This window comes from Falco peregrinus, chromosome 4 (genome assembly GCF_023634155.1).
Source record: "Falco peregrinus isolate bFalPer1 chromosome 4, bFalPer1.pri, whole genome shotgun sequence".
NCBI lineage: Eukaryota > Metazoa > Chordata > Aves > Falconiformes > Falconidae > Falco > Falco peregrinus.
Window position 1 is genome coordinate 64545359 of NC_073724.1, and position 26563 is coordinate 64571921.

The 26563-nt window shown below is 40.7% G+C and overlaps 1 protein-coding gene across 3 annotated transcripts in view; it reads right to left on the bottom strand.

The window, feature by feature from the left end:
• Positions 1–880: 880 nt before the first annotated feature.
• The window catches only part of CLYBL (citramalyl-CoA lyase), a 174512-nt gene continuing 148829 nt past the window's right edge, over positions 881–26563 (bottom strand). The window contains exons 4-9 of one of the 3 annotated variants that reach the window (XM_055802682.1): positions 25803–25904; positions 23858–23951; positions 22303–22470; positions 17036–17160; positions 1440–1539; positions 881–1308 (exon numbers count right to left, since the gene is read on the bottom strand). In XM_055802682.1, coding sequence (XP_055658657.1) covers positions 1444–1539; positions 17036–17160; positions 22303–22470; positions 23858–23951; positions 25803–25904 — 585 coding nt within the window. In that variant the 3' untranslated portion in view covers positions 881–1308; positions 1440–1443. Of the gene's footprint in view, positions 1540–17035; positions 17161–22302; positions 22471–23857; positions 23952–25802; positions 25905–26563 lie in introns of all 3 variants that reach the window. The other 2 variants (XM_055802681.1, XM_055802683.1) reach the window with 2 other exon arrangements.

Below are 26563 nucleotides of genomic sequence, written 5' to 3' on the forward strand. Positions count from 1 at the left end.
GCCGTGCCCCGCCGTTCCCGGGGAACCGCGCCGTTTCCACGCGGGTTGGGCCTGGGTGTGGGGGTTTTGCTTGGGTTCCTCCACTCCTCCCCGCGCCCCCCCCCCCCCCCCCCCCCCCCCATTTCCTTTCCCCTTAATTAAACCCAAAATAACCCTAAATGTTTAAAATCGCTGCTCGGAGATGGAGGGGAAACATACTAAGGGAGCAGATGGGAGGAATAAGCCACTGTGACTCCATACGTAAAATGGCCATGGAGGCGGTGAAAAATGAAACTAAAAAACAACTGTTTTCTATTTACAAATTTAAATAAACAGAACAGCCTTCCCCGCGGTGTTTGTCTAAGTGCAGCAGCATTGCTGCTGTGTAGGTCATGAAAAGGTTGGTGCATAGTTTAAAACTTCCCATTCTGTTAATTTCTTAAAGAACAGTCGTTCATAGTCTGAGCACAAAAGCTCATGATTTAATGAGGAACAGAAACAAAATCTCTGATTGTTGGTGTTTCAAACTTCATTGGAGTCCTCTGGCAACCACAAGTTGATCCTCTGCAGCTTCAATACCCTTTAGCCCTCCATATAAGAGTACATGCTGAATAGAGGACAATGCCTGGTTGTTATGTTTATTTACCCTTACTACAAGCTGGGTTAACCTCTTCAAAACAGCTTTACTAAGCCCGTTAACCACACGGCCCACATGATCTGTAGCCGTATCCCTAATGTGATGTAAATCTGACTCGAGACCATATGCACAAGTTCTGCTGCATTGTGTCTCCAAAAACTACAAGTTTATTGCCGTGCAACCCTTCCCGGGCTGGACGCTTCCAGGAGGAAACGCTCTGAATAGCAACTGCTTAAAAAAAGAAGAGAAGAAAGTCAAGAGTCCTGCCTTGTCAGACCAATATTTTTAATGGCTTTTGCAAATTTACAGAAGGGGGGGTGGGGTGGGATGCAAAGCTCGCACAGGGTAATGATTTTCATCGCAGTTATTTCAACCGGTGCGTAATTATTCAAGGCTTTGCCCTCTCTGACGGAAGCTCTGCACTGGAGCAGGAAGAAGCATAGATACAAATAGAAGCGACTGAACTGGTTTTCCTCTGCTCTTTTGACAGAGCTCACAGCTTACGTTTTGCCTTTCTCCTTCAGTGAAATCATAATCCTGCATTCGTAGTAATTAGCAGTGATGTCACACAGTTGGTGATGTAACTTTGTGGCAGGCTATGAGTAGTACATGGGCCATGTGGGAGCGAGCAGTGGTTTGAGTTGGGAATAGTTTTAGTAATTAGTGATTCTGGTAAGCAAACTATGACAGATCTGCAAAATGGAAATGAATTTCTGCTTAAGCTTGATGTCTTTAATTCCTGCCCCCCCCCCTCCCCCCCCCCCAGTATTATAGTCATCTTTTAAAACAGCTACTGGGCCCCCATGGCGAGAGCTTCATTTACCAGCTCATTTTTTCTTGATGGCTGTGGCAAGCGTAACAATGTTCTGTGCCTGCTTCAGTAATGGCATGTCGATCATGCTCCCGTGGAAAGTAAATGCACCCTGGAAAAGAGAGAATATAAACTTCCTGAGAGGACCTCTGGAAATCATAGTTGGCTTGTCTTTTCCTTTAAATACACATCCGTTCACCGAGAAGCATCATCTCCCACAGGAATCCTGAACGAGTGTTAGGAGACAAACTAACCCAGACAGGGCAAATGCAATTAAAGAAATGTGGTGGGTGCCAAGCGCTCCAAAGAGGAGGCAACAGGAGAGACAAGAGGAGCCCAGTGTGCAGCCTGCCTGTTTCGGCCCCTCTACCTGGCAGCCAGTGAGGGCCAAGAGCAGCAAGGCAGTGCGTGCCACCCAAGGGGCTGGGGGACACTGTGCCTGGGGGGCAGGTCTGCTCCCCACATCCAGCATCACCCCCCAGCACAGGTGCTGAGCCACAGGGCCGGCCCTGCGCTGCCTGCAGCGTTATCTTTGTCAGGAAACAGCGGCCAGTGTTTGGGGTCGTGGAGGGAAGTTTTCCTGACTTGGGGGTGTTGTTGAGGTTGTGCTGCTGCACCTCTCCATCATGGGTCTGGTACTGAAGATAGGCTGGGCCTGTGCTAAGACCAACAGCTGGGATGAAAGCTGAAAAAACCACGTGGCTGTCGTGATAATATTGCCCCAACCTGCTCTGGAGCCAAGTAAAGCCCACCTGAGCACTGCACATAGGGAATTTCCCAGAGTGGATGCAGAACTAGCTGGTGTGCCTCAGCAGTGGTGATTTGAGAGCCAGGGCAGGTTTCAGAGGGCACTTTGTATTTCTAGGGATTTTGTGTTGGTGCCATGGTGACAAGTTTAAAATAATTAACTATGAATCATAGTTAAACCCTAAACAGAAGACACATGTTTTAAACAGAGCCAAACCTGACTTGTTCCTCTGGATGCCTTAATCCACACATGTTGCTGAGGTAGGATTTTGAAGATAAAACACATGACAAAGTTCAGTAGGCAAAAAAAAAAATAAATCTATTTGTAATTCTGACAGTACTTTGACACATTCCTGAAAAAAAACAAATACAAAGATGCAATCTCTTCCCTGAAGGAATCAGAATTGAGGGATTGAGGGTCTGGCCCCAGTGTTGGGTAGGATGCCTCTGTGAAGCACTGTGCACCCTTTTAATGTCCTGCTGCAATCGACATGGGATCACAGGCTGGCCTTAGATTTGGCAGTGAGCGAGGACAACCAAGAACAGGGTAGGTACGATACTGGCATGTGTGTCTGTGCATGCATAGCGAGAGAAATGCAGCGGAGAAGAAGCTGTTTATTGTTCTGGTTTTCATTTAAGGCTCAATAATCATTAAATAGAGGACTCTGGTAAGTAAGGTGAAAATACAACCCATTTACAGAAACGATTAGGAAATGTGTTGCTCCAGCAACATACCTAGCTCGACTGAAGCAGCATTAAATATGAAACCATGTTCCAGAACAGCTAAGACAAAAATCCACCTTAAACAGTCATCTTGTGCAGATCAATACTGTTGCATGTAAGAACAGGCTGCATTAAAGCCATTAAGAGCCCAACAGTTAAAACTATTATTTTGTTTTTAGTAGGATTTCCTACCATAGCTTGCAGTATTTTAGGTGGGTTTGGAGAATAATGGGACTGACAGATGCTCAAGGGTAGATGCTTCAAATTGAATTTCTTGTTTAGAGCAACCAATCAACCCTACATTACCACACCAAAATTTATTATTATTATTATTATTATTAACAACAACAACAACAACAATAATAATAATACACCACTTTTTATCTTACTTAGCTACATCTCAGCTGTTTTCACTTACACTTAAACCTTTACAGAAAATGCAGCCTCAAACTATTCCATAGATTAACTGTTGTGAAAATACACTGGGAACCAAGTAAACATTTCATGACATAGCAACTTTTTCGGAATAATTCAGGTCTTTGCAGTGATCTTACACTGCAAGACAGTTTTTTTTCACTGTAAGAAAAACATGTTTTTGTCATGCTTATTTTTCTACAGGCATTCAGTCAAATAACAGCTATTGCTTAAAAGAGAAATTTGCATGTGGGATGACAGTGCTAAGCAGAGATATGTTAAGGTCTGGAATCATCCTTCCTAGTTCTGTGAAATGGCTGACTTAGGAGCACAGCTATCCTAACTACCTGCAACAGTTTGCAGAAAGAGATGGGCACCTAGCAGCGACAATTCTGATCTCTGGTGGTCTGAATCATGGTTGGGAGGGTCTCACCCCTTCCATTGACTGTGTACAGGATGCTCTGGAGTCAGATACCTCTGCAGGTGCCCAAGTTGGAGCATGATGAATGAGGGTCAGAATGTCTTTTTTAGAAAGCAGGAGTTAATTAAACAGCATGCCTGTCCTCTCTTCATTAAAATAACATATTTAGAAAGGAAACCAGGATAATAGTCTATGTGTGGACACATGAACACTGAACCACTTGAGATCTGCTGTATGTTCTCTTCTTGTCGGCGTGCAGCTGTAGTTTGGGTTGCTAGGAACTTGAATTCTTGAAGGTAAAATATGCTTCCCCCCCCCCCCGCAACAGCAAAGAGTAACACTGAGAAGTTGGCTTCTCTGCCTGTTCACTCTGAGGCTTATTTTCTCCCTGCTAATTTGCAGTGTTGAGCTAAAGTCCAGAAAAAGAAACCAATTTTAATGCCATTGAATATACTCTATTCACTGCCTCTCTTTCCACCCACAGGTTGCAACAGATAGGAAATACCAGTAATTATAGCTTTGTCCCCATGCTCTCTTTTCCAGTTCTGCTAGATGAAATTTGCCTTTAGCATTCTTTTGATTTTTCTCTTGCTTGAATATAAAGAAAACAGGACTTTCTATAAACACCATTTGCTTTGATAGCATTAATCTGGGGATTAATTTAGTCATAGATCTAAATTTTATTTTTGCCTAATTTTACCAATAATCTCATGCTTCCAGCCTGTACTTAGACTTCCAGTAGTACAACTGTGGGACCAAGGGTCGGTTCTTAAGGAAGCTTGCAGCACGAACGAGAACGATGGTGGGTACGTGGTGCAAGGCTGGGGTTTGCATCCATCGCCATTCAGTGGCTGTGGTTCTCGCTTGCGGTGTAACCATACAAATAATTCTGTGGGAGCCTTTTCAGAAATCTGTAAAAAGGACCTGGCCATCAGGCAAGTCAAACGTGTCAGACCTGCCCTGGCAAGAGACAGACCCTCCAGGCAAAGGCTGACAGAGAACCTGGGAGAAGCAGCAGCCAGGAGGCAAAACCGCAGCCGGTGGGCACAGCCTTTGGGTGATGATGCATGGGTGCAAGTGACTCAGGTGGGATGAGGAGTGGGGGAATGGAGTACATTCTGTGTCTGTGACAGCCATAGGACAGCAGGCTGGAAGTGTAGTCCTTCTGAGGAATGGGTGGCCAAAGACACTGCCCCCATTGCAAGCGATGCAGCACCTATTCTGCTGTCTTTATCCAGTGCCATCCTTCATGCAGCAACACAGTGAACGCGCTAGGGGTGAAGCCCTGTGAGAAATAAGGTGACTTTGGTACTCACTGACCTGTAGGGCATGGGAGGTACCAGCGCTTTGGCTGGCCTGCGCTGTACGGCTGTGGAGGCAGCACAACACAGCAGAGGGGTTTGTATGTGCACAGCCTTTGGCTTCCCTCAGCCTGGTCGCTGTACGCCTCCGTCAGCGCAGGCTGTGGGGGAGAGATCAAGGCAGAAAGTGAACAGGCAGCATTCCCTGTTGGGGTCATCCCGCAGACTAGCGAAGAGTCCTCCCCAGCTGACTGGCAAGTGAGGAAAGACACAAAGGTGTTTCCTTCTGGGTAGCTCTGTGAGAGTGGAGTGACACCCAGCTCCTCTTGCCACCCGGTTACTGCAGCTGCTCACGGAGCCCACCAAGTCACCATGTTCCCATCTCTGTCTCTGGTATCAGATCACCTTCTCCAGGCTGAACAATGCATGACCAGTACTGTGCAATTTGCTGCATCCCCCAGGAACCATGTAGTATTTGAACGCAATAAAGTCACAATGACATTTAATGCTCTGTTAAAACAGTAGTAACATTTCAAAAAATGAAACAGCTATTTATGCAAGATGCAGGCCATGCTGAGTAAGGTCTTAACAGCTCTACTTTGAATTTCAATATGTCCTAAAGTGCTTTGAGAATGGAACAGAGACTGTTTTGGCAAATACAGAAAACAGCTGGAAGGGAATTAAAATTATAGAAAGCTGCTAGTTGTTTTATTTTTTTTCTTTTTTCTTTTTTTTCTGAAGGGAACAGCAAAAAATGATAGTCTTGGAAAAAAGAGAATTGAGCACGGTCAGCCCCAAGTGATACAAAGATCCAGCTTACAGACAAGAGAAGTGATAAGACAGAGCTGACAAGAGAACAGTCATTTCCACAGGTCAGGAGCTGAAGATACAGGCTCATGAAAAAGCGGGGCAAATTAAGTTGTGCAGTAGGAATAATGAATGCAATACATTTTCAGGTGGCTGTAGAGAGACTGAAAAGATGCAGAACCAATCTTTGTAACACATCAGTTCGGCAGAGCTTATGCTTGTACCTTAGGAACCTCCTTTTGGATAAATGCAGCCACTACCAAAAACAACTCAGGTCTAGCCAAGTTCTATAGGCAACTGAAGGCTCTTCTTTGACAACTTAGAAGACAACTCTGGCCGTATGTTGCTGTGGGTCTTGGACATGGCTGTTGTCCTATCTATATGTCATTGTTAAAGATTTCCTTTCCTATAAGAAATGACATGTATCAAGTTGCAGAAAGAGTCTCATCATTGCTCTGTTACTTGCCACAGCCAAAAGATGATCATGTTAATGCAGTGTTTCCTGGAACATGAAGACCTCCTCTTTCTGTGTGTGTCTGTGTGTGGCAGCATCCAGGAACAGCTGCTCTGTGAAACTTTCGGGAGTAGTTAAGAGCTTGGTAAATCTATACGACTATCTGATAAACACAGTATAATTTTTTTAATGGTGAGAAGCATTTTACCTTTCTAGAAGTTAAATGGATGGGATTCAGAATCCATGATTTCTGTGTCATCTGGGGATCAATGTGTTCTGGTGGAGCCAGGAAAGGGGAAGAAATGATACAGCCAACTTTCTTGCTAGCACTTATCATGGGTGGTAGAATTGTGTTGGCTTTGACTACAACGGGGGATGCACAGGATCAAAAGTGAGGTACACTTCATGTTTTTCCAGAAGATCAGGGGAAGTAAAGTTTCATACTTCTTAATCTGTCCTTTTTATATAATATGCAATGTTATGTGGGGTTTTACTCGCACCACCTTTTGTTTCCTTACGGGTTAACAAGAGAAAAAAGTTGGCTAAAACTATCATGATAGAGAACATTTAAGGCACCTCATAGTTGCGTGATACAATTCTCTCTGAGCTGTGGATTAAAGTACATGAGTTAATTAAAGTAAAATAATAATTGTTCTGGGACATGTGGGACAGTGATCAGATGAGCTAGTCCCCTTTGGTTGACAAGATGGAAGAATTAGATGTACTTTTGCACCTGGGAATGCCTGTGGCTTTTTCCCCAGCATCTGCTCCGCCTGTGGTTATCTGTGCCTCTACCCATGTCCATCCCAATGACTGCAATGAACTCACTATGAGGGCTACTGCAGACCCTCAGTTCTTAGACCACTGGAATCTACTAATCACCTGCACTGGTACTGAATGTGAGGATTGGCTCTCCTAACAAGCATATACATTTTGAAGTACCAAGTAAGTCCTGTAAGTTCCAAAAAGCCTGCTGGCTTCCTGTTTGAAAGCAGACGGGGCTCCAAACGTGAGCACTGGTTCTAAGAACTCTGCAGTCTGTTTTGGGAACCGCTGTTTTATTAATTACCTCAATCATTGGCAACCCTTTGCTAATAAACCTTTGATGTGATGCCCTGTTCTACCAGATCTCATCATACATGTAGCCAACAACTTTAACTCCCATGTGACAGTGTCCAGGACTTTCTTAAAGTTATTTATAAAGATGATATTAAGCCTGTGGCTTGTCTACAGTAGAAAGAAAAAAATCAGTTGTCTTGCATCAGCTGAAAGAATATAGCCAATAGTGCTATATTAATTTGCCGTGTGTCAACGTATGGGCTGTCCTGGGCCACTATGCAGAGACAGCTAACGTTCAAAAGCAGTTTACTTCGAGTATCTAGTCAGTGGATTTACATGGTAGGCTTGGAGGTGCTAGGGGATCCTGGTAGTAGGTAAGGCTTTGGCATGGGGGAGACTGGGTACGCTGGCCGGTGGAAGAAAAGGAAAAGCAAGCCAAGGTCATGTTCACTGAAAGTGCAATATGGACAAGAAAGCACCTGCTGCTCAATTTTGAATTAGGTATAGGTCTAAGATAGGAGTTATGTAATGCTTATGGAATTGCCACAAAAATTTCTGCCACCAGTTAGGTGACTGTTGCTCGGAGGACAAACTCATGAGTGAGAGGAGGTCCTTTGATGGCACTCCGCTATCACAGGGTTAGAAATGCTGCCCCACTGATGAAGATTTGGTTTTCTTTAATTATTTTTCTCAACAGCTCAGCTAGCAATACTTTCCTTTGCAGACTAAATCCCTGCAATGAGTGTGTGGCAGTCGGGTTATCTCCTTGGCTGCCTTCTGAGGGCATGTGCATCTATGACCTAGTGGAGATGGGCGTAGGGGGACCAGTGAGCCAGCCACCCTTCTCTCCTCCACACCCTCCATCATTAGGAGATGTTGTGAATCAAACAGAGCTCCCGCACTGCTCGGGTAAGGCAGGCCAGAGGCTTTGTGTGTGAATACAGTCATTGTCTAAATAAGTAATTATGTAAGTCCCCTTCCAACCCCTGTGACCTGTATCAGCACTCGTGGGCAGATGCCAGGCTAAATGGAAACAAGCAGAATGGTGATGCCAGCTGGCTGGTGCAAACCTTGCGTACCTCCCACAAGGGGAAACAGAGAACCTGTACGGACCAGCATCCTCAAGTCCACAGATGCAAGAAACCTTTGATCCACAGTTATCTGAGAAACATTAATGCTTTCCGTGGTAATTCAGTGCCTTGCTGACTTCTAAAACCCAAAGGTCTGGTTCTGACTTTTTGGAGACCACAAAAATATGTGGAATAAACCCACTGAAATCTGTTTGGGTCTGAGAACATTATCTTTAATCCTCCACAATATTAACTGTTATAAGGAAATTAAGAGTGTTGTGTTCTGGAGATCTGCTGTTCTGAGGAGGGAAGGAAGCAGGTGGATGGCAAAGGGTCCCCCTGAAAAGCATGGCATTCGGGAAGATAATTCCCCTGGGATTAAATGAAAACACATGTTTAAGTGATCCCCTGCAGAGGAAATTTGGAAATCTTTGCTTTGGGGCTTAAAAAGAATGCTTGGATTTGCTTGCAGGTCGTGAACAAAAGAGAAGAGAGCCCTGGTCACAGCAAATGGTGTTGGGTCTGTGCCTAGGGGAGGAGTGATTATCCTGACTACAAAGGAATGACTTTTCCTTGAAACAGAAGGTTGAAACCATATTTTTTGGGAAGTCAAGAGTAGGAAATAAGCTAACAGCTGTGATGGTGCTGAATGCAGGTTTAATTAATTTTTTTCTTCTGCAAGTTGTAGCCAAAGAGCCATCACAAAGAGCTGGGTCACAATTCTGCCTTTTAGTGATGAACTTCCAAAGGTTATTCTGCTTCTAGGAGGTGTTTGACGGTATCTGGGTCAACTGAGCACGTTTTTCAGGCTATAACAAGATAACATCTTCCTCTCCTCTCTGCTCAGGCCTGTTCTGCCTCCAGATTAGGCTGACACCCAGCTATGGCCTTCTTTGAGCATCTTTGCAGCAGGTAGGAAATGCTGCTATCACTAGTGTAGTCACATATGACAAACTGAAGACATCACAGGCAGCAAGCTAGACAGAGCTTTTCAGGTTACGTAGTTCTGTATCCTCTCCTTTGGACGCTTTAACATTCGCCCCTTTTCTGTAGCAATGTTATGGGAGGAAAGACACTTAAAATCTTTGGGGAAAAGAAATGACCCCTGAAAAGGTTTGTCAAAACCATCTTTTTGGCAAGACGAGATGCTCAGTGGTTCTCCGTGATCTGTTGAAGGAAGACATGGATGGGGAGGGAATTCTGCAAAGCATCAACACCAGCAAGTTTCTGTAGGCATTTTGTTGATATGAAGAAAATGGTTTTTTTGCTTCTTTTCACCAGTGTAAACTTCCACCAGAGTAGAAGTAGCTAGTTAGTTCAGAGGATAAATCAGTTTGCAATACCAGAAGCAGGCCTGCTTTTATGAGATAGGCTTCTACCTCTAGGAGCAGATGGAAGGACACAAAAGGTAGAGAAAGTAAGAACGACTACCACATGAAACAGAGATTAGTTTTTACCTCAAATAACTCCCTAGCAGCAGTACAAGAACTCTCACAGAAAAAGCCCTTTCTAAAGCTCAACAGGTAGGAAGGACTTTGTGATCCCTTCAGTCCACAGTGGGGCAGAAAAGATGAAGAACAAGGATCTGCAAGGTCCTTCACTTCTCCTCCACCTGACATTACCATTCCCAGCCTACGGATAAGGGTCTTACCCTGCTGCGTGAGCCACACAAGCTGTTTTTCCCTCTTACAGCCCCTCAAGCTGCCTGAAGCACTGGGGATAGCCATTTCAGCTGGGGTGGGCCCGGGGATCCCACTTGGTCCAGCTGCAGAAACTACTTCAGGCCACCAGTCTGTGTCTCTCACTGAGCAAACAACCTGTTTAGGATCCCTGAATGAAAGGCAGACACGAGGGGGTTTTATTGCTGTCTTTAAATTTTCTTTAGTTTCCTTCTCACTGTGGTTGTTGCCTTCCTGTGTGCTCCTCTAGAGTAGGAAAGAATAAAATTAAAACAGAAGAAAGTCCTAGAAATCAGGAATATTCTCCACTGGTTCCCCCCCTCTGTCTTATAATGTATTGGGAACGGAAGAATCCTAGAGAGCACACTTGCCGCTGCCAAGCAAATCTTTATTTTATAGCACAAAAGCAGCTTCCTGGACAAACATCCTATCCAACCATGCATTTTTTTCCCCTAGTGAGCGTCATGGTTATTATATGGAAAAATGAAAAGTAACTAATAATAAGACTTCAGTATCCTCAGATGCCCTTAATTAAGTCATTTAGAATTAACTTGAGGTTTATAGTCATGGAAGAAATTTGTTAAATATAGACTAGAAAATTTCATCTGGAAGTAAATGACTAAAGAACACACAAAAGGGGAAGGTGACTGTAAAATACAACGGAGGCGAGAAAAGTAATAACAGTGAAGCTCGTTCTGTCAACAAGAATGGAATTGCCGGTATTTTTGTATTCTATATTTTTTCTAATTTCAGATTCATTTTCTGAACAGGATTGAACAGCCATTTTTTACTGCAATTCTCTATTTCAGCTGAAAGAGCTTTTGCAGCGAGCTTCTTCAGGTCCCTGAAGAAACTGGCTAGCACAGAAAGGAGTGAAGAGGCATCAAGACCACTGCTACTTAAATTAACTGAAACAATAATTTGGCTGTACAGGCTTCTGAGTTCCCTCAGTAAGCCTTAAAAAGACCCATCTGGTCAGAATGTCATATCTCTGGTTAGACCCTGCTTTGGAAATTGAAATGAGGCTTGTGAGCGCTTGTTGATGCTTTTTAAAGAGGGATTTGGAAGGTGGGTAGTTGCCTCAGCAGGTTGCTTGGTGCAGAGCAGGTTTTGGCACAACAGCGGGCAGGTGTCTGCAGCAATGGGTGTCTCCCTGCTCCATGCCTGCAGAAAAACATCACCTGTGTTGGGAGCATGCTGGCACAGCACAGCCCTTCAAAAAAAAAAGCAAGGGCACTCACTCTGTCTCACTAAGACCCCACATACACCTCCTTGAGCCGACAAGGTCAGAGGGGTCATGCCTTGCTGAGGAAGAACCCAGAGGGATGCCATCCCATGCCCTCTGCAGGGCCCACGTCCCCTGGGACAGGAGTTACCTCCACCAGGAGCTACCTGCGGGTGGAAAGGCTATGAAGGGGCACAGCATCTGCCCTTCTGCTCCCGGCTCGCGGAGAAACTTCTCCCTGCGGGAAATGTCAGTGTGCCATCCGAGTCCCTCTCCCCCCGTGTTTTGGACACAGGTCTTTAATGAGTGGAGGAAAACAGATTAAGAGCCACCGAATGCCTGCTGGGGAGTTGGGCTGGGGGGGGAGTTGGCAAGAAAATGTTTTGTGTGAGTTTCTGCCCTGCTTCGGAGCTTTTGCAGCCCTGCGTAGTAAAATCTGTCTTCTTCTCTCCCCACCTGGCATAACTCCCTCAGGACTGATTGCACCAGTGTAGAAACCAGTATAGCACAAGCAATTAGCTAATACAGCTCCTTCTGCTCTGCTGTAAAGGTTCAAAATTTGCCCCCAGATGGATCTTTCTAAGAGACGAGCCTTCAACTGTGACACAAAATACATTTCTAAACCCTTTTTCAAATAATAAAACTTATAGAGAAACTTCAAGTACCGACACAAGCTCTCTCAACCTCTATTTATTAATAAATTTTCATGTTAAAATTTCACTTGGCCACTTTTTAAAAAGATAAACAACATAACAGTGGCCCATGCTTAAATCCCACCAGTGCTCTCCATCAGTGCATAGAGAGGCACCTGAGCCTATACTTAAGGCAGAAGCTCATAAAAGGTGGCAATTTATCATAAACCCCTGAATCACCCATTCTGCATCGTGAGGAGTATACGTTGCCTAATTAACATAAATGACAGCAAACGCCCCGTGTTCTTGGAGCAAGGGCTGACAGTGCTGCAACCCAGCATGCACAGAGGTATCCTGTGCTGTCGGCACTGCCCCAGGATGGGATCCAGCTTAGCTGGTGGCACCTCAGAGCTCTGCCTGCAGTCTGTCCTGGGCTCCAGGAGTGCGGAGCTGGGCTGCTCCCTCACCCCCAGCTCCGTGTAAAACCCTAAGATATAATGCCCTATAAAGTGCGATATAATGCCTGTGGGTTGATGGGGTCCCACACTGCCCCATGCCAGGGGGATGCTCCAGTGCATCCCTCCCAGGAGACAGCCCAGAGGAGCCTGCCACCCCCAGGGCATGGTCCTGCTCTCCCAGCACCCACAGGCTGGATTGGGACAGGATGGATCCCTTGTGGCTGGGGCCATACAGAGGGAGCCCTCTTAGGAGCCGCGGCACTGCTGGGAGAGGGAGGGCAGGGGGGAGAGACCTCCCTGGGCAGCAGTGGGAGCTGGACCTGGCCCAAGCACCAGGGCGCATCGTCTCCAAGATACAGTGGCTTGGGGTAGCTTTTCCTAAACAAAGAGCATTATAAGGGAGCAACTGCTGGAAATTTCCATTCCTTTGTTGGGTAGATGCTGTGTAAATAAATGCATTCCTAAGATTTTTCATAATCCTGGAAAGGTCCATAAAAGAAACTGTATAGTTTGTAAATCACTGGAGTTCATATATATTATTCCTCAGCCACTGGGAGCACGATATACAATGGAACAGAATATAATGCAAGAAACATATGCTAAAGGTCTTCTTAGAAGCACTCTGTGCATTCGTATGTGGCATGTACAGATATTTCTTCTGTTTTGCCCCATGGGATCTGAAATATTCAACCCGTATTACAGCTTGGGTCTTACCTTAAGTCTAAGTAATTCTTACCTGACAAGTGACTTCAGCGGCAGCATTTAACTATTCCCTGTTTAAATGTGCAGGTCCTTTGAAAGCATTTATAAATTATTACCCAAGATAAATGTGTAAGCAACCTCTTACTTTTCTGCTTTTCTTTCTTTCTAAATTTTATTTGGAAAACAGATGATTCGGGAAGATCCTATTCTGATAATGCTATTGTGCCTGATGTACTTACAAGTCAAATGGCTCAAAAACGCATTTTCAGTGTCTTACTTTCTTCTCATATATAAACACTGACTACATATAGAAGAAATTATATTTCTGTATCCAGTGTCCTGGTAATGTAAACACAGGAGTTACCTACATAGTAAAGACTTAATTGATAGAAGTCCGAGCTTTTATTCTTTTTTTTGACATAAGCTAGTAGCTTCTTGCACTAACTCTACCTTCTTGTACTCAGCTAATCTTGATTTATAAGATCACTTCTTTAATGTGGTACAAATACTTCAGAAATTCAGAACAGAAACTGTCCTTTAGGCTACCAGAACAATATTTATTACCTTTCTTTTTCATTTTTGAACACACACTGACATTTTTCTTATGTTTAGACTTTCCCAACAGCTCTGCCTGCTTTCTTTAGGTTGGTTTTTTTAATTTTGAAAATCATATCCTCTAGTAACATAATTTTACTTGAAAAATACTGAAATGATATAAAAAATACTTTTCTTTTAAAGCATGTTTAATTTTTAGATCTCAAAGTTCTATACAAAAGAGCACTTAATAAATAGTTGTATAAAACAAAAAAAATGTACTTTTTCAACATTGGTCTTCTAACTGTCCAAAATACAACAGTAGCATTTATTTCCTAGATACACTTTTTTCCAGTCAGATTAGAAATGTGAAAAAAAAAACCTAAACCCCACAACCAAAGCAACCTAGAAGCCAAACCAAAATAACCCCTCAAACAGGACTATCTCTGTAAGGTAAGCCCGAACACTTTTGGCTAGCTGCTTAGCTCTCTAATTTCTTTCTGCTTGGACACTGCCACAGCATCTCCAGTTCCACAGTGCTCATCTGAGATCCTAATTTTTCCTGACCTCAGTACTCACATTTGGGGGCTACTATGTCAAAGCATTTCAGCCTCTGGGATGAAGTAGCCTGGTTCAGGCTTCTCTCAAAGAGAGATTATTAGGGCAATTGTAGCTCTCAAACTGGAATAGATTATAAAAGCTTATTACTGTATCTTAATATAAAATATTGTTGACTAAGGGCATCAAACTTTAAACCAAATTAATAACAAACTATGATCCCAGAGACTGCAGACCAGCAACTTATCTACCACACAAACAGCCGCACAAATCCCTCACATTTATTTTTTCCAGGCTTTCAACTTTGATTAATAACATGGCAAAACCATGCAAGTCTCAACCATATTAACCACAGCTATATTTTTAGTCTTACTGACATGAACACTTTAATATAATAAAAGGAAAAGGAAAACAGAAGAGGTGTTTCATTAGGACATAAGGATTACTAAAACCGCTGTGTGGAGTATTTGTCAGGAGGTGGTAAGGGAAGAGTTATTACTTACATTTTAGCATGTCGCTAGGATGCAGAGCAAGAGGATCCCTCAGTGAGATATGTTTGCTTTGGAAAAAATACTAAGTAATCAGACTGTTCAGCCTCTTCTTACTGACACATTTATAACACCAAATTGCAAATTTGGTTAAGAAGTTTGCAGCACTACACAGAAAACTATTTTTCCCATTTTGTTATGAAGACTGGCAATACGGCAGTGATAACAAGATCCAGAAGTTCACATATTAACCTGCCAGTCCTTTTTTATTGATAGACGGCTACACACAAAAATATATGAAGCATGCAACCTGGTTGGTTAAAAAAACAGTGCAAACCACAAACCCTCAGCAAATCTGTTCTTGCAGCTGATTATAGAAGCTTATAACCTATTTTAAAAGTATTTATTTTTTTTTAAAAAACAAAACCCCAAACCCAAACAAAGCCTCCCTGAATGGCTGGTATAAGCAAGAAACCAGCATCATGTCAGCAAAATAACAGCTTCAGAACAAATCCGAAGACTAATGCTTACCTAATACAGAATTCTTCAATATTAAACATGTTTGGCTTCATGATTGTGTGATACTGGGACCAGAGTTAAATTCAGTCCTGTCTCCTCATCGACTGTTCATTTGACAGGCATATTCCTTAGATGAGTTTCTGACACTAAATTCAGCTGAATTAATAGTATTATACACACCATCAACATAAACACTATTTGGCTTAGTATGTCATTTGACTTTTTTCTTTCTGCATCTACCTGCCTACATGTTTGCACCAGCAGTATGTTTATAATGATGCCTTTTGTAAGAGAGCCAAGCTTTGTAAATCGGAATAATGGGCAAAACCAGTCATACATTTTATATTTCTAAATCGTTTGCATGAAGACAACTACATTTCAAAATCGAGGGAACAGAACAAAGAGATATGAGCATACAGCATCCTAATAGTGACCCTAAAATAACTGCTCGGGGTAGCACCCAAATAATGCAGTCACGGCTGTGCTGGAAACACCCAGGTACCACAGAGGGGATGCGATAGCCTAGCAAAGAGAAGGGCAGAGCAATAGCAAACACATTGGCACACTTTTACCCTGAGATGAAAGCATCATTTCTGCTTTGGCCTTTTTAGCATTTCTAATGCACAACATCTGCAGCATCAGAAATGCAGGGGAATGGGGAAGGCACACACACCAATCTATTACTTTCCTACCCACCAGAAAGTGAAGAAATGTACAGAAAACCCTCATATGACACTGGAGAAAGTGAGAGCCTGTGCACAGTCTTATATATGAACTTCACTGCTGAAGCGATTGGCCCCCCATCTGAATGCCACACAAGCACAAGTGAACCGTTCCCGCTCATCTGCACTCCCTGTTCTGACATCCGGACTTTGCTTTTTAGCGAGCCTGGGCTTGGCTGCAACTAAGATAAACATATTTAGCTGCAACTTTTTTTTTTCTTTCAAAAAGAGGCAAACTGGATTATAGCAAATAACCTTTAAGATAATTAACTGACAATGCCACAACTAGCATAAAATCTTCCTTCAGGCGACCCCTAATTTAAGTATTACTGGCACAAAGTGGAGACAGATTGTGCATCACCACCGCAATATTTACATAGCAGAAACCCACAGAGCAGGAAACGTGAGACTCAATGATGCACTAAATTAGGAACAATCATATTCCAGTGTTAATTTGCTTTCTCCTCTATCCAAATTTCAGGTCCAGCAATTGGTACAAATACACATAAAACATTCCCATTTTTAATGATTAAGAACCACAATCTGCAAGCAGTTCTGCTCAAAAGTAAATTCACTCACTGCTAGGGATGTTTGCGGGATCAAACCCCTAGAAGTGAAACAGGTTCACCAACAAAGAGATTTTTTAGAAAACCAAGACTTCCTAATCTGTTTATTTCCTTCCATAAACGATATCTGCACAAGCAGTCTGAGTTGTCTCCCAGGCTACCTGCCTTTTGATTGCAAATATTTTCCTACGACAGTAACACTGTGATTCTGCAGCATAATGGAGAAACGGTTTTAATTCAACGATGCTGTAGATACGTGCAGGTACTCAAAAGGCTGTGTAATCAAAGAATTAAAGTTAAAATGGGGGGGGGAGAAAAAGATAGCTGGTCTATTTGTAAATATATTGGGAAGTGACACATTTATAATAAATATACACTCTATAGTCTATCCAGACCCAGATTTCATGAGCAATACTCTCAGTTACAGCACACTTCATAAGATAAATGCAAAAAGCCATCACCAATCTTTATAAATCTTAAATATTATGCAAATTTGGTTTCCACTATGGCATATTAACAAAATATTTACCTTGCCTAATCGCTGATGTTCTTCAAAAGCAGAAATCAGTTCTTGTGCCCACTTTATTTTTTCAGGGCTCGGAGAGAACTGTTCCTGGACAACAGCAATTTGGTTGGGGTGAATCACCTGCTTACCTACAAAGAAGATTAATAACACCAGAATCATGCATCGACAAACAGATGTTCAAGCAAAATGTTCCAACCACTTGAGGCTCTCATATGCCTTGCAGACTTTCTTGCTCTTTAGCTAATTATTTCACTTGGTGTCTTTTATTTTTTAAACTGGACAACAGGCAGATAGCCTTTTGCCAGATTTTTTTAAGAATAAAAATATTTTGATCTACGCTTGCATTCTAATATAGTTTGAAAGAACACACGATTCTTTCTCCTCCCTCCCCATTTCAATCCATACATCTCTCAGTAATTTCAGGTGCAAGTGTTTGTCTGGGTCAGTCAATAACACTTAAGTATAATGCACCTCTGAATTTAATGCTATAAATAACAGCTCCAGCCACTCTTAAATAAGTTGTATTAAAAGGCGTCAGAAAATGAGATCTGATGAAGATGGCAAGAGACTGTAGGACAGGAAAGTTACCAGGCACCTAAGGATCATGCCCTAAATTCTCAGTATTGGCTTAGCATCACAAAATCCACAGTGTTTAAATTGCTGCTGGTGCAATAGTTAGCAGTTGCAGGTAGGCTGCAATATTTATTTAGTCACTGGTATATTAAATAACTAGCAGTGGTGCCCTGAGGTTTTATGAAGCACTATTTTTTATCCTTTCTTGTATAAACACACGTTAAGAAAATAAAACTAGGTGTTGCCTTTTTTTTTTACTAGAGATTTTCAAACATGAATAGACAGCCACATAATCCGTTCTAATCTGTTATTGTATTTCGCTACCTTAAAACAAATACATATCTAATTTGTTTGACAGTTTAAAAAGTGTAACATTTGACATTATTAGTTCATTTTTATGGGAATTTCACAGATTGGTGTGATTTCTGCACTTCGGTTTCAAAGCGCTTTAATAAAGAAAGGCTACCGTAATTCCCAGTTTCCTGCGGAATAAACGACTCTCCTCCATGCCAGATAACAAAACTAGTGAGAGGGATGAGCCTGATCCTGCAAACCTGCCACCAAGTGAGCAGCCTCCTGCACACAGAGGGTCCCACAGCCGTGCCGTCCTGCTGCACACTGCAGCCTCTCGTGGGGGCAAGGGAAAGTCTGAAGTGTCAGGACCTAGGGAGGTCTCCTGCGTACAACCGGCTCTGCTCCCACAGTCTTACTGATGTTAAGCCAGCTGTACATTAGAAATCAGCCCATCACCTGGTCCAAGAAGACTCACACATGACCACAAAGATGCACCTATTTTACGGAAAATCACTGCTGCAAAAAATCCTGGGATTACTTCTATGAGACTGCGGCGGGGCTGAATGATAACCTGCAGTACAAACAAATTCTGGGGATGCAGCAGCACAAACTACTTAATGAGCAAAGAAATAGTAATGTTTTAGTGTTGCTACATTTCTTTGCTAAAAAGCTATAAATAGCTCAATTTTATTTTATTTATTTCCTATTAAACAAGCTTTAGTTTATGATCTTATGGGCATCCAAATATTCAGTTTGAATTTCCAAAGTCAAAACGATTTCAAAAATAGCTTAAAAATAGGCAAAAGCTTAGAATTCTGTAAGAACTATATTTTTTGAAAGAAATGACATGCAGACAAATTTTCTTAACTAATGTGTTTTACATTAGGTCCAGTTAAAGGTTTTTTAGTCAATTTAATCAAATGTCACCATTAATAAGATTATGATGTTCCTTATTTGTAATACAACAAATTCTCCCTAGCTAAACTACTAATTCTAAAATTGAAGGGTGTACAAATAATTCCTGCAAAACCCTAAGGAGCTTAACTTTCTGGGAAAAATGTAGACTATATTTTAAATTATATTTAAAGTCAGTCCATAATTACAACAAACATAAAAATATTTATATATGATTTTTTTAAAGTGTAAAAAGATTGGCTTTTGATAAAAATATCTGTAGCATTAAGCTATACTTTTTATCATTGAAACAGTGCTGAACAATTTACAGAGAATATAATCTAACTTTTGATTTATAGCATTCAGTTGATTTTTGTCACAGATTATGTATCCAAATAACTGTATAACAGAGCAATGCCATGCAGGAAAGAAACAAGTATTTTAAACAAAATTGTTGTTATTGACAAGTTTCTGAGAGACTCCAAAATTGGAAGACATTAAAATTTATGACCATGAAATCCTTTTTACAGTACTACTTGATATATCGTGCTTTAAATCGATACCTGTCAAGTCTTTTAGGTAACTGTATGATGGTGTCATTTTAGTTTTCTACAAAAGACTGCAAAAAGAGGGGAAAGCTATAGTGTTTCTTATTTATATCTGGCTTCTCAGCATGTAGCACAGGACTTTCTATAATGACTAAGTCAGCTGTTAAAGCTTATGGCAAGGTTTACTTAATTTTATACATAAACATTCCCAAAACTGATGACCATTTATATAGGCAACAACAGACTTTAAGTCCATGGGTTCTGGTATTGTAAAACATCTTGCCGAGTGTGTATGCGTGTGGATATATATATTTACAATCCCCCCCCCCTGCTAAAATCTATCTGTCTGTCTGTCTGTCTATCTATCTATCTCTCCTAATATATATAAAATAAATATAAATCTACATATAAAAGATGTATTACTTTAGCTAAATTACATTTGAAAACATTTGACTATGTAAATACACTCACTGAAGGGAAGTCAGGCTGCTTTTAAGATAACTGGAAGAAAACTTGGCTACAATAAGCAATGAGGCTCATGATAGTAACTAAATAGCTGGTAAATTCTTTGTTACACTATTTCGCTTGTTTAATCTTGACTGGATAGATTTGAATACATTAAGGCCAATTCTATCAGTCTAAATCTGAATATGGGAAAATCTAAGGACATAAAACTTTGCTCAATATTTTGGATTTGCGTTAGTTTTGAGGGTGGTGAATTTGGCCCTACGCGTGCAAATAAATGTGTGTTCTCCAGCTAAGAGAGCAATTTGGAAGCCTCAGCTTGTTTTAGTCCTGTTGATTTAAATGATTTTGATTCTTTATGAAAAATTAGCAGGAAGGATTCTGAATTATCTTAAAATAACAAGAATCACATGTTTTGAACTCGTTATTAGGGTGATATCTCAGTATTTTACTTTCACATTATCAGAGGATTGTCAGTGGCAAATACGATCTGCAGACTTCTGCTTTATACAAGGTCATGGATTAAGCTAAGACCCATTTGTAATTTTCTGTGATGAATATTAAATTGGAAATGTTAAAATGTTTTATTTATATAGTTTTGGAACAAAATGCTTTTGCTTTCAGTTTTGAAATGACATTTTATTTTAGACAAAACAAGCAAGAAATATTATGAAAACATTAGAAAAACTGAAAGCAAAAGGAACAAAAGAACAAATTAAACATTTTGGATTGCCCTCAAATTTTTTTTTTCTTTTTTTACCAAAAATATGAAAAAAGCTGTTTTGTTTTGACTTAAACACATTTTTAAAGAAATTTTTTTTTGGCCACCAAATCAGAAAAGTCAGTGTTGCTCTGTCTCCAATTATGGTTGGACTGGTGGTCAGGCAGTTTGCTGGATTTTGGAAATGAGTTGATGGTAGTTGCAGAAAGGCAGAAGGCAAAGAGCAGGAGCTGTGAGTTCACCTTAATGACGTCTGTACCTTTTACAGACCTTTACTCCTCATACAGAAAGGCAAGACACCTCTATGGCTGAGTTAGAAATTCACTTTATGCCCTAAATTGTCACACATGACCTTTTTATTTGTCTCCTATCTGGACCCCGTCCTGATGTCAGACAACTTCCACTGTAAAGTCAGTGGAGTCCAAACCACCATCAATGTTGTTTATGCTGAGCATTTCTAAATTTCCTAAATTGGCAGCCCAAGTTAAGTATTTAGATACACATTAAGTGTTCAAAAAGAGTGTTCTCAAAGGTGCTAGGCATCTGCAGCTCCATCTTCAGTCAACAGGAGGTTCAGATGCTTAAGTTTTTTCAAAAATCAAGCCTTTCCTTAAGCTAGGAAATACTGGTGGAGATTAGGTAGCCATCAGCAGATGCCACCGTTCAGGAGCTGTATTATTTTCCCAACTTCAACCACAGATGAATGAAGGATGGAAGTCCACATGGATGTGGATAATGTAGCTGTGAGGAGCTAACCATTTTGCCTCTGAAACAAGACCTGGTTTTGCAAACGTTGAAGCTCAACAGACAGTAAGGCAGAATTTGTGCTGAAGAGCATTGATTGCTATTCTTTCGCTGGCACATCGAGATCACTTAGAAGAACACTTTATTTTTTTGCTTGGTGCTTTAAGATATCATACACTGCTAGCTCTAAAAATATAGTTTGCTAGATGGCATCATTAGGACCCATGCCTTTGGTAACAAAAACCTGAGAGATGTACTGTTACTGTATGTATACCCTGAATGATGGTCAGAGACAAAAAACGTAAAATGTTTTGTCCTGTATGCTAGAATTCTCTAACGCATGTGTCAAATGGCTGACGTCTATTGCAAAACCCCAACCTTTGTTGGCTGCAGTGTCTCACTAGGGTGTCCGAGTGATCTGGTACACCAGTCACGGGGTAACAGGCTGCATTACAGGACTCTGGGGCAAGGAGACTGCTGCTCTTGCTGTCTGCCAATACCCGTAGGTGTCACCAGCACTTACTGGGAGGGGAGCCGGGGGATGAAAAACAAATCAAAGAAAATAATAAGAAAATAACTTTCCCCTAGCAATTAGCATATGAGGTTTGCTTCTCAACTTCTTCACCTAAAAGGTATTTTTTAACAGCTGCCATTTAAAAAAAAAAGGGAGAAAGAGATCCAAATATTTCAAAAAGCAATTGTAGAGTGGCCATCGCAGAGTACAGTATCACCTTTCCTGTGCTCTGTGATGGGAGGAATCACTGCACAGCCCCTACCCCAACTGCTCTTCACAAACAGTCACACACTTCGTGGGATGTGGCTTTACATAGCAGCCTGTGACATTTTGGGCAAGATTTCCAGTCACAATTTTTAAGGTGCTAATAAGCATAGAAGAGCTTGGTATTACTGAATTTTTCAATAAATGACCTGAAATAAAACCCAAGTTACTTGTCTAAGTGACAGTAAATGTAGCAATATATTTAAATTGAAGAATATATGCATTATTTTGAGGCATCGGCAGAAAGCCATACCAGTGAATCCCATTGAGGCACCTTCTCTTGATTGCCTGCGGAGCCCATCTTCATCTCGGAAATCGATGTAAACAAGGTCTATTGCTTGAAGGCCAAATGCCTTTGCTGTGACTATTATTTTTTGCCTGGCATATAGAATATCATGAGTTTCCTTACTGCTTGTTGCACCTGCGAAGATGATGAAAACAAAGAAAAACTGACAAGAGTGTTTTAAACTTTTCTATTTTAAATATTGCCTATGTTAAAAAAAAGAAAGTTTGAGATTTTATTTAACCAATTTAGAAAACAAAGGAGCTGTGCAAGGCTATGTGGTCAAAATGATACTCTTCTGAAAAAAAAAAAAGCTGCTCAGCAAAAAAAAAATAAATCTCTCTTTAAACACTAGATTATAAAATTCAAATTTTGATTTAGTTCAAATCAGACATTGTATGTAAGCCTGAAGTCAGTGGAAGCTTCGGCTGGTAAGGACTGCTGACTGGGGAACTAACATGAAGTAATTACTTGATTATATTATTTACTGTATGTACAGTAAGAAGCATTACAGCAAGAGAAAGTTTACACAAATTGATATACTGGGTACAACTAAATGGTTAAAAAATTCACGCTGAGAATAGAATTGCACTTTCCTTGGTTCTGATTCTTGTCACAACTGATGTCCCAAGCTGAATATTTAAGCTTTAGTATTTGAATGAAAAAATGATGGTAGATGACTTCTGAGAAGAAGCAGAAGTATTCACGAGACTTCATGTGCTCACAGGGCACCAGCTAAGCAGTGTGCTCACATGAAGGTTGGTGTGAAAAAATAATAGTAATAATAATATGTTCCCTTTCCTTAGAGTCACTATGTAGACACAGATTTCCAGTTTGTAAGGAATATTTTAGTAAAGAAATGCTAATCTTTACATCAATGTACTCATTTTTAATTTAAACGTTGATATCTCTGCACTTTTATCTTTAAACTGAATCAGATTAATAAGAAGCTAAGCAGCCTCTCATAAAAGAAATTGTGAAATACTTTTTATTTTTGAGGAAGGCTAGTAGTGTTTTCATATGAATACATGGCTGTATTGACATGGGACATATTTAAAGTAAATTTATGAAAGCAAAATGTAGCAGGAGAGTATTTGTGCATGATGTCAAAAGCTTGACTGGTAATTGTCTAAAACAGTGATGAAGCAGACATCAGAATTTTAGGACTTTAAACATAGTTTTAGAAAGCATGTGTATGTTTTTTATGAATATCGTATTTTTCAATAATTTTAGTGATTCAACAGGTTTTGTTTTGTTTTTTTTTTCATTAATTTTTGCTACTGCATGGTGAGAAGCAGAAGAAAGTGTCAGTGCCCTATAAGACTCAGGGACCATGTTTAAATTTGCCAGCAATACATTCTGCATTGAAAAAAATTATGGAGAAAAGTGGCAATGTAAAATGCAGATCAAGTGTTGTCATTACTTTAATTTTTGCTGTCAGAAAAGCAAAGGCCATAAATCACATCAGGCTTCACCAGTGCAAATGCCACACATTAACATTTATAGTAAACACACAGGTAACAACCTATGCTGGCACGGAAATCCTCTCCTCCAAAGACGACTGCGTCCAAATGAAAGCCAGCCTGGGATCCTGTTCTCAGTGCTTCTTCACAGACAGCCTTCAAATGGGAACAGAGTATTAATTTCCACAGAGATGCAGGATGCAGAGAGGCTACAGAGGATATTAGAGCAACTCAGTGTTACCAGAATCCTTCAGCTAAAATTGCTCCTATTAAGCAAAGCCATTGTAGGTGCCTGACTATGCACACTGCTTTAAAATGACTCAGCAAAAGAGAAAACATTATCTTTCCCTGAGCACCTATATGCCTAGACTGTGTAAATACAGGATGTTGTAGCAGATTCCTTACCTTCTGGTTGACATAATGCCCTGGGTATTGCTGTGATCACTACTTCAGATATTTATGTAACAGTATGAAACAAAATACTTTGTCAAATACTGCTTAAATGCAAACAAAAAGTATTAATTTGATTAGTTTGGCAAGTAACATATCTCCATGAGAAACAGAAATAAAGATCAGAATCTCTTTTATTAAATAAATAATATGAACGGTTTAAAATGGTTGTAGATTCCTTATAAGATGCAAAGATTCCTTACAGGATTGCCAATTTAAAGCCGCCTGTTACATATAACTAAAAATTATCTAAGGAAATTAGAAGCACAAGTGCTGCAGAAAAGTATTAAAATAAAAGCAAGAAAAATTTTGCTGCTGTAGCTATTCTATGCAGAAGTGCACTTCCAAAATATTACTCTTCAATATTGATGTTTGGATAGTAGTACGTATTTTTTAAAGCTAAGGTATATGGAGAGAGACAGATGTAATGACCAGCTCTCCTAATGGGTGTTCTTCTATGGCAGCTGGTGGGACAAGAAATTATTCTTTATCAGAGTGCTTTAAAAGGCAACTCTCCTGCCAAGATCAGGAACTGCAATATTAAAAATTCTGCTGTAACATATTCCACTATAAAACTGTAGGTGAAGGAAAACCTCAGCTGGTTTAAAATATGATTTAATTCTGTGTATGCACACCAGACAGGAGTGTATCTATTTGGTTACTGCTTTATTGCGTTCCCAGATATGTTAGCGTGTGTTGTAAGATAAATGGCTGTATCAAACGAGCAAGCTGCCTGTGAGGCCTGTCGGTACTTCTGGAGGTACTTCTGATGTGTGTGTCCTCAGCTGGTCCGAAACTTTCCCCTTAGAGCTTGGGAGGAGAATGCTGAATTCCTGGTGTATGCATGAGATCTTCCGTTTCATTACCACACCGCCTTGCCTTTCTGAAAAACCTGAACTTCACAGCGAAGACTGGGGAGTAATTTATATTAAAATGGACTTACTAAAAATAAGATTTGATCTATTACCATAAAAAAGGAGTGCACACTTCAGGTATTTCCTATTTTCAAAGTTAATTATACTTCTGATCTTAGCATTAAACTACTTCTGATCTTAGCATTAAACACCCCACCATACACAAACAAAAATGAGAACATGAAATTTGGTTGTAATGTTATTAGTAGAAACCATTATAAATCTGCCAGTTCAGCAACAGTGAAATGATAATTAATTCTTTTTTCTAATTAAATGTTATACAACCATTGAGTTTGATAGCAACTAAATAGCCAAGTGTATTGCAACAGTGAGTATTCCAGACCTTTGGAGAAGCCCGTTTCCACTCCAAGTGTGTTACAAAATGATAACAGTAATACAGAGAGGTTTTATTATTTGGCATGGACTATCTGGAAGTGTTCTGTCACTGAAGTATTTTGAATTTAGGAAGGCCTTTACAATAGAAACATTGGAATTCGACGTACAAATGTTGTGGGGGACTGAACAATTTGCTTAGTATTTTTTAACCTCTCTTCCTTGATGAAATCGGGAGGAGACTGGGGAGTATTCTGTTTATCCTAGTTTGCTGAGGTGGCATAATATGAACACTTTGAGACTTGCTTACCTTAAAATTGAGCAAGCCCACTGCAGTTTCCACAAAGGGGATAAAATTCATTGGTTCTACAAGTGTTCGGCCTTTTAGGTGATGTAAGAATTTGTCTGAAAACTAAAGCTAGACAGTATGAGCTATCAGAGAGAGAAAAAAAAGAACATTCTACATGTACATATAACAGGTTAAATTTTCACCTGGCTGTAACATCATCCCTCCCCACCCCAAAAAACTTATAATTAAAAAAAAATTAAACCAGCTTTTAATGAGGCCTGTGACTTGAAACTGCAGCATTTCCACACATTTCTAAGTTTGGAGGCTGGTTTGCAAAAAAAAAAAAATAAAAAAAATCCAGGCTTAGCACCTCTCACCCTGGCTTAGTGAAATGCAAATCCGCGGGCCCTGGAAAACAATGAAGTGCTGCTGTACCTGAGGTCCGGTTTTGTTTCAGGTCCAGCACTGCCATCACTGGAAGCGCTCCCCAGCCTTCTAAGTGGCATCCGTATTATTCATTACGGCACCGTTACCCTTTTGTTCAATAGGCTTTTCTTCATAATTTTTTAGCTTACCTAGGAAGGCCTTAAAAAGGAAGTTTAATTCTTTGAAGACCAAAGCTTGCCAATTTTTTCCATGAGACCAGTTCACAGCTAGCTCTGAGCTGCCAGTGGGGTAGCCCAAATTCCAAAATCTATCATCTGGAAACATACAAAAGCTCTCGCACAGATTTTTCCCCTTTCAAAAGGGGGAAAAAAAAAAAAAGAGGGGAAAAAACCCTC